Source organism: Salvelinus alpinus, chromosome 31, assembly GCF_045679555.1.
Source record: "Salvelinus alpinus chromosome 31, SLU_Salpinus.1, whole genome shotgun sequence".
Classification (NCBI taxonomy): domain Eukaryota; kingdom Metazoa; phylum Chordata; class Actinopteri; order Salmoniformes; family Salmonidae; genus Salvelinus; species Salvelinus alpinus.
In genome coordinates, this window is record NC_092116.1 from 14,633,383 (window position 1) to 14,647,455 (window position 14,073).

The 14,073-nt window shown below is 42.1% G+C and overlaps 1 protein-coding gene across 1 annotated transcript; it reads right to left on the reverse strand.

The window, feature by feature from the left end:
* Nucleotides 1-1,146: 1,146 nt before the first annotated feature.
* LOC139561654 (interleukin-13 receptor subunit alpha-1-like) lies at nt 1,147-13,078 on the reverse strand. The gene is made up of 9 exons (XM_071378903.1): nt 12,797-13,078; nt 6,885-7,015; nt 6,260-6,404; nt 5,895-5,997; nt 5,472-5,644; nt 5,102-5,235; nt 4,769-4,904; nt 3,269-3,368; nt 1,147-3,133 (listed from the first exon to the last, which is right to left on the reverse strand). Exons 1-9 carry the CDS (start codon nt 12,864-12,866, stop codon nt 2,965-2,967), a joined length of 1,161 nt encoding a protein of 386 aa, XP_071235004.1. The 5' UTR covers nt 12,867-13,078; the 3' UTR covers nt 1,147-2,964.
* Between the last annotated feature and the right edge of the window lie 995 nt (nt 13,079-14,073).

A 14,073-nucleotide genomic window follows, 5' to 3' on the forward strand; every position in this document is an offset into this window, starting at 1 on the left:
CGGCCTGCAAGCTGCATTCATTTGCGGCTCACGGTGAATTTCCTATTTTCCATTCATAATACATAATGATACAATTTCAATTCAATGTGTTTAATGCAGGCCTGAATCACTTCACTGAATATATCTATTGTTCCCAGGACGACAGATAGATGGCAGTATAGCGCAGTGCCAGGCTTTTTTGCACTATACCCGACTTGCGTGGGTTGAGTCACTGACGTGATCTTCCTGTCCCGTCTTGCACCCCCTTGGGTTTGTGCAGTGGAGGAGATCTTCGTACGCTATACTTAGCCTTGTCTCAGGGAAGTAAGTTAGTGGTCTGTTCATATCCCTTTAGTGGTGTGGGGGCTATGCTTTGGCGAAGTGGGTGGGGTTATATCCTGCCTGGTTGGCCCTATCCGGGGGTATTGTCGAACAGGGCCACAGTGTCCCCCAACCCCCCCCCCCCCCCCTGTCTCAGCCTCCGTATCTATGGTGCAATAGTCTATGTATCGGGGGGGCTAGGGTCAGTCTGTTATATCTGGTGTAATTCTCCTGTCTTATCTGGTGTCCTGTGTGAACTTAAGTATGCTCCCTCTAATTCTCTCTATCCCACTCCTCCCGGAGGACCATGCCTCAGGACTACCTGGCCTGATGACTCCTGGCTGTCCCCAGTCCATCTGGTCTTGCTGCTGCTCCAGTTTCAACTGTTCTGCCTGCGGCTATGGAACTCTGACCTGTTCAACGGACATGCTACCTTGTCCCGGACCTACTGTTTTCGGCTCTCTCTTTTTCTACCGCACCTGCTGTCTCGACCTCTAAATGCTATGAAAAGCCAACTGACATTTACTCCTGAGGTGCTGGCCTGGTTCCTCTCTAGGTTTCTTCCTAGGTTCCTGCCTTTCTAGGGATTTTTTCCTATCCAGTGTACTTCTACATCTGCATTGCTTGCTGTTTGGGATTTTAGGCTGGGTTTCTGTATAAGGACTTTGTGACATCTGGTGATGTAAAAAGGGCTTTATAAATGCATTTTGATTGAGTGATAATTGGCAAAATCGAGTTGATGATTTTACAGACAGCAGATCAGCTCATGAAAAACAGGGAGATGAAGAGAGGAAATGGTTTAAATATGAAGGTATTGTCGTGGAAATTACCACTAAGGACTCCAAGTCAAAGTTAAATGAACAAATCTTTATTGATATCGGCCAGAGAGGTTACAACAAAGTCTGTCAGAAGCTCTGAAGGGCTGCTCTCCCTTCAGCACTCTTTATACTGATGCACAAACTAGGCGTCTCAGCTCTCAGGGTGCAATAAGCTGATAATGACCGCGCACACATAGTTTCTAGGCGTTGGACCAAAGTAACAATGTGTTCCCTTCTTTCTGTTCTTCTTCTATCAGTCCTTTTCCTGAGAGCAGTCACAGGACATCCTAACACGAGAATCAGGAAACAACATGCAGAGACACAGAGGACACTAACATTTCCACTACAGTATCTTAACAGGGACCAACTGTTCACATCTACTCTCATATCGTTTGTTGACCACACATTCTCTATTGAAGCTCTCATTAGGGCAGCAATACGAGACAGTGCAGAGAGGCGGGGGAAATGTTATAGCGGTATTATGACATGCATAGGTGAGACGTGCTCTGATAAAGCAACCTATGGATTACAATGAAGGATTTGGGGTTTCAGTGGGATTGGGACGATAGAAAAATAGCCTTTATATAAAGGCTAGTGAGTCAATAGATAAATAATACACTTGATTTAGGCTACATTATTGCATGCTAAATGTTTCTGATCAGTGATAGATGAGGAAATGAATAAATGAGCTTTCATTTCAACTTGTACAGCCAGAGAGCAATCGACCAAATATACAAAACAGAGATTCAGTGAAACAAAATCACATTGATTGATTATCAGATATGTCACAGACTTTTGGTTGGGAGTAGGATAAGCCACTACGCGAGTGAAGAGCAAAATAGAGCAAAAAAGATGATCATTAGCACACTACAACGTAGCCTAATGGTTACCAAATATCCAAACGGAGATTCAATGAAAACAAAAATGTGAAATTGATTGATTTATCTAGACGAGTCCCCCCCCAAGCTTGTCTCAAAGCACCGTGATGGCGCTGCCCCGGTCAAAGCGGTGCTGAAATTATAATCTACGTGACCACACACAACTATTGCTTTGAATTAGTATAACGGTTGGATATGACTTCGGGAGATTCAGTATAAGCATGAATTTGATACATGCCTTCAATTGCATTAGAATACCTTTTTACAATATTTTCATCATTCAGATGATCATAATAAGGCGAGTTTTCCTCTCTGTGCTTTTCCTGGCCCAATGTCTGTTTCCTCATCTCCTCACTCCGCTGCCGCCCACCTCCGCCATGTTGTTCTCAACACCAGTTTAAATCAACATAGCCTACTGTTTTCCAGAAATATGCCTTTTTTCGCGTTCGGGCTAATTTTATTTCTGTGATGTCGGACTAGGCCTGGAATCCGACTTCATCTCACCAGGCTCGGGTTGGACCGGGATCGAATTTTCAGTTCTGACGATAACTCTAAACTGCATTCGGTTCTCGTGTGCAGTCAAGCAGTGTCAAGTATGTGTGTGCTTTGAATTTATGGAGACTTTGTGTGAAGTAAATAAGCTAAGGTAAAGGCTTACCTGTTTGGATAATGTGCTATTTTATTTTTAGCTAATTTACTGCTGCGCATGTGTATTTTGTGGAATTGCATTAGTGCAACATTGGTGGGAAATGTTGTAATTTCTCGGGTCCTGTCATTTTATTTTTTCAGGAAATGTGAAGAGTGGTCCTGGGACAGTCCCGGGATCCCGGTTACCGGTGTTAATTCTCAAAGTATCTCATGTTGAGTCAAAAAGCCACCACCACACAAGATTAAAACACTGAGGTCCTCCCAGTCTGCTGGGCCACTACCAGCTTGTCCACAGGTTCACTGTATATTCATGTTGTTTCTCACGACTGCTGAGGAAGAGGGTCTTGTACTAGGGTGATCTTACAGTCTACTTCCTCTTGTGCTGGGATGTAGAGGTTCTCATTAACGCTCATCTCATTGTTGTTGTTGAACATATCACTGATGAGGTTGGTTGGCTTGGGAACTTTGGGGAGGATCTTGTCCTTGTATCTATAGGCAGAAGACACAGTCATTTGGTATAATATCTAAAAAAGGACCTACAATATATTCATCACCATTCAGAGATTGCAGTATCCCATATTTTGTGGAGTGAATTCAGACGTGTATAGATTGATGTGTACTCACTTCCTTATACAGAAACAAACCAGGATGGAAACTATAACCGCCATGACTGAAATGAAGAAGGCTGCAACATGCAGGTGCCAATCCCGATTCCCATCTTTACCTAAACAAACAAACAACAACGTCAGGATAGAGGTTTACATATAACCAGCTAATAAGATGTTAAATCCACTTCAATCAGTGTCCATGAATGGGAGGAGACTGCTTAAATAAAGATGTTAAAGCCTTGAGACAATTGAGACATGGATTGTGTATGTCAAATCAAATCAAAGTTTATTTGTCACGTGCGCCGAATACAACAGGTGTAGACCTTACAGTGAAATGCTTACTTACAGGCTCTAACCAATAGTGCGAAAAAAAGGTATGTGTGTGTGTGTGTGTAGGTAAGTAAAGAAATAAAACAATAGTAAAAAGACATTTGAAAATAAGAGTAGCAAAGCTATATACAGACACCATTTAGTCAGGCTTATTGAGGTAGTATGTACATGTAGGTATGGTTAAAGTGACTATGGGAGCCCCTCAGGGGTGTGTGCTCAGTCCCCTCCTGTACTCCCTGTTCACTTATGACTGCATGGCCAGGCATGACTACAACACCATCATTAAGTTTGCCGATGACACAACAGTGGTAGGCCTGATCACCGACAACGATGAGACAACCTATAGGGAGGAGGTCAGAGACCTGGCCATGTGGTGCCTAGACAACAACCTCTCCCTCAATGTGATCAAGACAAAGGCGATGATTGTGGAATACAGGAAAAGGAGGACCGAGCACTCCCCCATTCTCATCGATGGGGCTGTAGTGGAGCAGGTTGAGAGCTTCAAGTTCCTTGGTGTCCACATCAACAACAAACTATCATGGTCTAAACACACCAAGGTGAAGCGAGCATGACAAAGCCTATTCCCCCTCAAGAGACTGAAAATATTTTGCACGGGTCCTCAGATCCTCAAAACGTTCTACAGCTGCACCATTGAGAGCATCCTGACTGGTTGCATCACTGCCTGGTATGGCAACTGCTTGGCCTCAGATCGCAAGGAACTACAGAGGGTAGTGCGTACGGCCCAGTACATAACGGGGGCCAAGCTTCCTGCCATCCAGGACCTCTATACCAGGTGGTATCAGAGGAAGGCCCTAGAAATGGTCAAAGACTCCAGCCACCCTAGTCATAGACTGTTCTCTCTGCTACCAAACGGCAAGAGCTACTGGAGCGCCAAATCTAGGTCCAAAAGACTTCTTAACAGCTAATAAAATGGCTACCCAGACTATTTGCATTGCCCCCCCCCCCCCTCCCTTTTACGCTGCTGCTATTCTCTGTTTATTATCTATGCACAGTCACTTTAACTCAAAAGGGTTTGTAAGTAAGCATTTCATTGTAAGGTCTACCTACACCTGTTGTATTCGGCGCATGTGGCAAATACAATTTGATTCTACCAGCTCCATTTTATTTAGCTTATAATTATGAGAGAGGATGGCGCAAGAAGAAAGAAAGAACGGGGAAACCATACCATATATTTCCTCCTCAGTCCAGTCACCCTCTCCCATACCACACACTTGTAAAAAGATGGGTTTAATGCGAACACGGTACTGACAGTGAGGGTCATAGTTCACCATGATCCAAGTCTTCTCTTCTAAGGACTTACTCTGGAACGACATTACAGCAACAGACATTTGAGTGCTTTTACTCTACTAAACCTACATACTGTAATTCAAGACAACAAAGTTTATAAATAAAAGTGTACTTTATACAGTGGCTGGTTGTAAAAGACAATAACATTTTTGGAGACAAGTGCTAAAACGAAACAATGGCAGAATCACTGCCCATACTTCTCTTTCCTTACCTCAGGTGTTTTACATCTGGTATAGTTGATGATGTACTTCCAACAGTGTGGATGTTGTATTTCTGGGGAAATCCAGCTAATATTGAGATTGCTCCCTTCCTCTGTGATCTTCAATTCAAGAGGTATGGGCTGCACTGCAGGAAGCATGGACAGAGAAAGAGTTAATAAAGCAACCTTTGAGAGAAAAACTGTATACATTGATGAAAATTAGAAACAAATTAAGCCAAATCGCCACGGGATGTTGATGCAACGTGATTACGATGATGTTAATTAAATAATAAGGAAACTATAATGACTCAGACTATTTATTATTTAGATTTTAGCCTCAGATTTAGCCTGAAGAGTGAAAATAGAGTAGTTTTAGTCTTACCATGTTCACGAGGATCCACCTCGAAGGTATTCCGTACCGATGAACCGTTGAGAGTCCCATTGACCTGGAAGAAGATCCGTATGTGGAAGTCTACTCTCAGATGACATCCTGTCCTCTGATTGCCGTTGTACAGGTACTCATTGCATTCTGATACCTTACTCATATTTTTAAACCTGAAACATCAGAAATGACGGGACTGAGATTGTATAGGTGTTGTCATAGTTACGGTCCTAAATATTTCCTAACCACATGACCCAATCAGGAAAAACATTGGGTCATAGATATAACAACTGAAAAACCAGCCAAACAAAGACTATCTTTGTAACTCTTCATCTATATTTTGTTGAATATAAACACTCTTCCACAGTTAGCCTTGTATTGGACCGTGAGTGGTGGAGAAGCAGGAAGTAGAATTGTTCTCACCCGTAGTAAAGCTGGAGGTCTTCTGGGACCTGATTGGCTAGGAGCCAGCTGCAGTTCATGGCATTAGAGGAGTAGAGAAAACATTTGAAGTTCTTCACCAACTCTGTTATAGGAGAGAGAAAGAGCGAGAGGGTAGAGAGCGAGAGAGAGAGATTTATACCCAAGTCAATGACATTAACTCTGTAGTATACTGTATATGGCCAGTTCCCTGGACAGAGATTGTCAGGTACTGGCCTAAAAAGTATGTTTATGGAGATCCTTAAAAAATGCTTTGTTTCCAATACTAGGTTTAATCTGATTTGGAAAAACAGCCAATAGAGAGTGACAGAGTTGTTTAGGAGAACATTCTGTTGTTGAAAACCAACCTGTGGGGGCAGGGATGGTGTGAACTACAGTTTGACTCATCCGTTTACTGTGATCACACTGAGTTTGTATGAGGAAACGCACACCTCCCATGAGAGGATAACACTCCTCTAACCGGGTTTCCTTCCTGGTCTTGTTTATGTCCTTCTGTGAGGAGAAGAATTCAAGATATTACAGAGGGAATGAATTTAGGAACTTAACAGGAATAAGGGGCTATCTACCACTGTTTAATGTGCCCATAGAGCTCTGGTCAAAAGTAGTGCAGTATATAGAGCACAGAGTGCCATTTGGGATGAAGCCTTAGTCTGGGTGATGATGGGTTGTTCGTTTAGTGTTTCATGGAGATGTTCAGTATGAGTCTGTGAAAAATTATTTTGGCTTCAGAGGACAATAAATGTAATCTAAAAAAAATAAAATAATCCAAAGTAAAGTACAACATTAGCTTTTTAACTTGATCTAGTGCCAGAATACAAGTACTGCAGCAGTACGAGGACGTGTTTATATAACTGCACATCTGTAGGCCAACAAGCCATTGGAAAACAGTGGGCAGACAGTCAATCATGTTCAACAGACAACTCTATTCGGTTGACCGATGGTAGCTAGGCCGGCCTGTAACGTTTTCCTCACCTGGCCGATCTGTGACATTTTGACATGGTATCTCCATCTCTGACTATCAACATTCTCCGGTAGACTCCATGAAAGCTCCCAGCAGAACTCGTTCGTCCAAGAGAAAGTCACATTTCTTGGTGATGGGAGCTCTAAAGGAAAAACAACAACAACTCTTATTAAGGGTTAAGTGGGATACATACAGGGGTATAAAGGGGTTGAAAATCAAATCAAATGTTAATTGTCACATGCGCTGACTACAACATGTAGTCAACATTCACCTTCACAACATTCACCTTACCGTGAAATGCTTAAAGCAGCTGTACATTTGAACGCTGAGCTGTAGTCAATGAACAGCATTCTCACATAGGTGTTCCTTTTGTACAGGTGAGAAAGGGTAGTGTGGAGTGCGATAGAGATTGCGTCATCTGTGGCTCTGTTGGGGCTGTATGCGAATTGGAGTGGGTCTAGGGTTTCCAGGATGATGGTGTTGATATGAGCGATGACAAGTCTTCCAAAGCTCTTCATGGCTACCGACGTGAGTGCTACGGGGAGGTAGTCATTTAGACAGGTTACCTTTGCTTTCTTGGGCATAGGGACTATGGTGGTCTGCTTGAAACATATAAACCCAGCAAAAAAAGAAATGTCCCTTTTTCAGGACCCTGTCTTTCAAAGATAATTCCTAAAAATCCAAATAACTTCACAGATCTTCATTGTAAAGAGTTTAAACACTGTTTCCCATGCTTGTTCAATGAACCATAAACAATTAATTAACATGCACCTGTGAAACGGTCATTAAGACACTAACAGCTTACAGACGGTAGGCAATTAAGGTCACAGTTATGAAAACTTAGGACACTAAAGAGGCCTCTCTACTGACTCTGAAAAACACCAAAAGAAAGATACCCATGGCCCCTGCTCATCTGTGTGAACGTGCCTTAGGTATTCTGCAAGGAGGCATGAGGACTGCAGATGTTGCCAGGGCAATAAATTGCAATGTCCGTACTGTGAGACGCCTAAGACAGCGCTACAGGGAGACAGGACGGACAGCTGATCGTCCTCGCAGTGGCAGACCACGTGTAACAACACCTGCACAGGATCAGTACAGCCGAACATCACACCTGCGGGACAGGTACAAGATGGCAACAACAACTGCCCGAGTTACACCATGAACGCAGGAATGTCAGTGTTCTGCCATGACCAGCAAAGAGCCCAGATCTCAATCCCATTGAGCACATCTGTGACCTGTTGGATCGGAGGGTGAGGGCTCGGGCCATTCCTCCCAGAAATGTCCGGGAACTTGCAGGTGCCTTAGTGTTAGAGTGGGGTAACATCTCACAGCAAGAACTGGCAAATCTGGTGCAGTCCATGAGGAGGAGACGCACTGCTGTACTTAATGCAGCTGATGGCCACACCAGATACTGACTGTTACTTTAGATTTTTGACCCCCCCTTTGTTCAGGGACATATTATTTTTCTGTTAGTCACATATCTGTGGAACTTGTTCAGTTTATGTCTCAGTTGTTGAATCTTGTTATGTTCATACAAATATTTACACATGTTAAGTTTGCTGAAAATAAACGCAGTTGACAGTGAGAGGACGTTTCTTTTTTTGCTGAGTTTATGTATTACATACTCGGTCAGGGAGAGGTTGAAAATGTCAGTGAATAGTTCTTGGGCACAGGGTCTATGGTGGTCTGCTTGAAACATGTAGGTATTACAGACTCGGTCAAGGAGAGGTTGAAAATGTCAGTGAATACACTTGCCAGTTGGTCCGCGCATGTTCTGAGTACACGTCCTGGTAATTTGTCTGGTCCCGCGGCCTTTTGAATGTTGACCTGTTTAAAGGTCTTGCTAACATCTGCTACGGAGAGCATGATCCCACAGTCATCTGGAACAGCTGGTGCTCTCATGCATGCTTCAGTGTTGCTTGCCTCGAAGCGAGCATAAAAGGCATTTAGCCCATCTGGTATGCTCATGTCACTGGGCAGCTCGAGGTTAGGTTTCCCTTTGTAGTCTGAATAGTTTGCAAGCCCTGCCACATCCGACGAGCAACAGATCCGGTGTAGTAGGATTCAGTCTTAGTCCTGCATTGACGCTTTGCCTGTTTGATTGTTCGTTTAAGGGAATAGCGGGATTTCTTATAAGTGTCCAGATTAGTGTCCCACTCCTTGAAAGCAGCAGCTCTAGTCTTTAGCTCGGTGCAGATGTTGCCTGTAATCCATGGGTTCTGGTTGGGATATATACAGTTGAAGAAGTCGGAAGTTTACATACACTTAGGTTGGAGTCATTAAAACTTGTTTTTCAACCACTCCACAAATATCTTGTAAACAAACTATAGTTTTAGCAAGTCGGTTAGGACGTCTACTTTGTGCATGACACAAGTAATTTTTCCAACAATTGTTTACAGACAGATTATTTCACTTATAATTCACTGTATAAAAATTTCAGTGGGTCAGAAGTTAACATAAACTAAGTTGACTGTGCCTTTAAACAGCTTGGAAAATTCCAGAAAATTATGTCATGGCTTTGGAAGCTTCTCATAGGGTAAGTTACATAATTTGAGTCAACTGGAGGTGTACCTGTGGATGTATTTCAAGGCCTACCTTCAAACTCAGTGCCTCTTTGCTTGACATCATGGGAAAATCAAAAGATATCAGCCAAGACCTCTGAAAAAAACCGTGGACCTCCACAAGTCTGGTTCATCCTTGGGAGGAATTTCCAAAGGCCTGAAGGTACTACGTTCATCTGTACAAACAATTGTAAGCAAGTATAAACACCATGGTACCACACAGCCGTCATACCGCTCAGGAAGGAGACACGTTCTGTCTCCTAGAGATGAACGTACTTTGGTGCGAAAAGTGCAAATCAATCCCAGAACAACAGCAAAGGACCTTGTGAAGATGCTGGAGGGAACAGGTACAAAAGTATTTTTATCCACAGTAAAACAAGTCCTATATCGACATAACCTGAAAGGCCGCTCAGCAAGGAAGAAGCCACTGCCCCAAAACCGCCATAAAAAAGCCAGACTACGGTTTGCAACTGCACATGGGGACAAAGATCGTACTTTTTGGAGAAATGTCCTCTGGTCTGATGAAACAAAAATAGAACTGTCTGGTCATAATGACCATTGTTATGTTTGGAGGAAAAAGAGGGACGCTTGCAAGCCGAAGAAAACCATCCCAACCGTGAAGCACCGGGGTGGCAGCATCATGTTGTGGGGGTGCTTTGCTGCAAGAGGCACTGGTGGGGATGATGAGGGAGGAAAATTCTGTGGATATATTGAAGCAACATCTCAAGATGTAAGTCAGGAAGTTATAGCTTGGTCGCAAATGGGTCTTCCAAATGGACAATGACCCCAAGCATACTTCCAAAGTTGTGGCAAAATGGCTTCAGGACAACAAAGTCACGGTATTGGAGTGGCCATCACAAAGCCCTGTGTGGGCAGAACTGAAAAACGTGTGCGAGCAAGGAGGCCTATAAAACCTGACTCAGTTACACCTGCTCTGTCAGGAAGAATGGGCCAAAATTCACCCAACTTATTGTGGGAAGCTTCTGTAAGGCTACCCGAAACATTTGACCCAAGCTAAACAATTTAAAGGCAATGCTACCAAATAGTAATTGAGTGTATGTAAACTTCTGACCCACTGAGAATGTGATGAAAGAAATAAAATCTGAAATAAATCATTCTCTCTACTATTATTCTGACATTTCACATTCTTAAAATAAAGAGGTGATCCTAACTGAGACCTAAGACAGGGAATTTTTACTAGGATTAAATGTCAGGAATTGTGAAAAACTGGGTTTAAATGTATTTGGCTAAAGTGTATGTAAACTTCCGACTTCAACTGTACATACTTTCACTGTCATCGATGCAGTTATTGATAAAGCAGGTGACTGAGGTGGTATACTCCTCAATGGCATTGGATGAATCCCGGAACATATTCCAATCTGTGCTAGCAAAACAGTCCTGTAGCATTGCATCCACGTCATCTGACCACTTCCGTATTGAACAAGTCACTGGTACTTCCTGCTTTAGTTTTTGCTTGTAAGCAGGAATCAGGAGGGTAGAATTATGGTCAGATTTGCCAAATTGAGGCATTATATATATAATGATGAGGGACTGGTGATGATCGGTGTCCTATCCACCGGATGGTTGAGCTAACATAGGCTAGTGCGATAAGCATGAGGTTGTAAGTAACAAGAAAATTCCCAGGACATAGACATATCTGATATTGTCAGAAAGCTTAAATTCTTGTTAATCTAACTGCACTGTCCAATTTACAGTAGCTATTACAGTGAAAGACTACCATGCTATTGTTTGAGGAGAGTGTACAATTTTGAACATGAAAAGTTATTAATAAACAAATTAGCACATTTGGGCAGTCTTGATACATTTTTAACAGAAATACAATGGTTCATTGGATCAGTCTAAAACTTTGCACATCCACTGCTGCCATCTAGTGGCCAAAATCTAAATTGCACCTGGACTGGAATAATACATTATGGCCTTTCTCTTGCATTTCAAAGATGATGGTATTTTTTCTTTGTATTATCTTTTACCAGATCTATTGTGTTATATTCACCTATATTCCTTTCACATTTCCACAAACTTCAAAGTGTTTCCTTTCAAATGGTACCAAGAATATACATATCTTTGCTTCAGGGCCTGAGCTACAGGCAGTTAGATTTGGGTATGTCATTTTAGGCGAAAATTGAAAAAAGGGGCCGATCCTTTTAAGAGGTTCGTTGTTGAGATCTGATATTCTGTGCAGCGCAGGACGAAACGTAGGCCAATGCTATAAGCCTATCTTCAACCAATCACGTTTCTGAAATCGTTTCGCGCAAAATTCCAGCTAAACTCGGAGATGACAGTTAGGCCTCACTACTTACAAAACGCGTGCTTCTGATGAAGAGCTACACATGTAAGTAAATAGCCCTATTAGACTGAAAGATATAAGGTAATTTCGTCAAACGTGTGAGGTTCTCCAGTCTCATTAGTTGCTCATTCAACATATTTGTCGCTACTTCACAGTCCCGTTTTAAAAGTCTAGCTTCCTAACTGATTTACATTCCCCGAGACCAACCAGAAATGTTTAATTGGTCAAATACTCCCAGGCTTTCATAAAACAAAATTTGCGCGAGAAAAATGAATAGGCTAGGTGTGGCTGGTGTGCTTAAATGAGGTCGTTCAGTGTAGCGCCGGAGCGTCACTTCTCACAGTGGTGCTTATTTGCTCAAGTTAGATCAAAGCTGAATCAATGTCTTGGAAGATCACATAATGATTAATTAGCATCATACATAACATAAACAAATATGTCTATAATAGCATAGAATAACGTTACTATTATAACAAAAACACCACATCAGTTCTTATGGGATTTTAGGATGGTTAGCTGAATAGTCCAACAACAGTAAATCTCATGTTGCCAAATGTAGGCTACTAGGCTTTGATTGAAACAAAATACAGCAAGGCTATATAGTTTTAACACCCTCTGCTCTAATTTTCTCACGAAACAGTAATTGAATTGCCCAGAAGATCTAACGTTAAATGCCCAAAAAACAAATATATAATGTAGGCTACACTGTCCAGCGAATGTCCCGCGAAATCATCAATTTGTCCTGCATTTGGGAATTTTAAATGTGGTCAACAGTATAGCATTCCCATTTTAATTAAAGACACAATACGTGTATCTGCCTCATTTATTACACAGTAATCTGTTCACTCTATATCATCTCAGTATGCACTTGCGCGTATGGACACATTTAGTGGTGAAAATATTTGCGCAACTTGTCACTCTGACGTCATTAACGGTAAACGTCCTGAGTAGCAAACCAAGTTTAATAAAGACATAAACTAAACATATCAAAAGATACGACCAGATAGCCTACGACCATGTTATAAAAAAAACAGTATAAAAAATATGATATTACCTGTTTCAGGCCGTGTAGCCACGAATGAAACAAAATAGTACAAGACGAAGACTCCCCAGCATTTGTACATTGTGGTGTGATCTCTGTCAAGACCTGTCTGTCACGTTTCGACCGAATTCTATCCAAAATAAAGTTCTCAACAGATGTTGCACTGTTCAGTTAAAACGGATGGAGAAAACCAGAGATCCAACAAAACCGAAACGAAACATGGAAAACAGCTGTTTTGTCGTGCTAAGAAAGAAGGCTATTACATTTCTCCCGATCCTACTCTGAAGTTAAAGTGGGCGGAGTTTGAGCAGTGGTTGTATCATCAACTCAGTTTATAGTTACTGTGTAGCTGTAGCCGAAACAAAGCCTAATTGGGTTTTCACCTCTAAATAAGCAGTTGTTATGGATCCATTGACATCCATTGTTCAATATCTTCACATGGACTGGAAGTACATTATTTTACCATTAGAAATATGAACTACTTTTTCATAATGTCTGTATATAGGCCTACTCTATTTCTAAGATTCAACTTTAAAGTAGGATGAAAAATAGGAGATAAAACTTTAACTAATGATCTCTTTAATTCAAGAATGGATCCCTATTTTCTTCCACTTCCAGATGTTTCAAGTTCAACTTTAATTCCTTCAATTGAACTCTGAATTGCATGATAAATAAAAAAATAAGATACTAATAGAAAACAAACAAAAATGCATACATGCAACATAGGCCTACATTTAGGAAACTGTTGTTGTGGCTGTTCTTAGGAGTTTGCTTTCAATAGCTGAGTGATGTGAGATCTTCTGTATCTACATTTAAGTCATTTAGCAGAAACTCTTCTCCAGATCCAGTTAGGGTAAAGTGCAGCAGCAGATTTTTCACCTAGTCAGCTCAGGGATTCAAACCAGCAACCTTTCGGTTACTGGCCCAATGCACTTGACTGCTAGGCTACCTGCCGCCCCATCTTTCTTTTTTTTCTTTTACATTTTTTATTATTTTTCTTTTACCCCTTTTTCTCCCCAATTTCGTGGTATCCAATTTGTAGTTACAGTCTTGTCTCATCGCTGCAACTCCCGTACGGACTCGGGAGAGGCGAAGGTTGAGAGCCGTGTGTCCTCCGAAACACAACCCAACCAAGCCGCACTGCTTCTTGACACAATGCCCACTTACCCCAGAAGCCAGTCGCACCAATGTGTTGGAGGAAACACCGTGATCTCCCGGGTGGCGCAGTGGTCTAGGGCACTGCATCGCAGTGCTAGCTGCGCCACCAGAGTCTCTGGGTTCACGCCCAG

Coding starts and splice junctions, on each gene's coding strand:
- LOC139561654 (XM_071378903.1), bottom strand. CDS start 12,866: ATGTACAAATGCTGGGGAGTCTTCGTCTTGTACTATTTTGTTTCATTC. Junction 5,998..6,259: donor CACCATCCCTGCCCCCACAG/GTTGGTTTTCAA, acceptor CTCCTATAACAG/AGTTGGTGAAGAACTTCAAA. Junction 4,905..5,101: donor CCAGATGTAAAACACCTGAG/GTAAGGAAAGAG, acceptor ATGTCGTTCCAG/AGTAAGTCCTTAGAAGAGAA.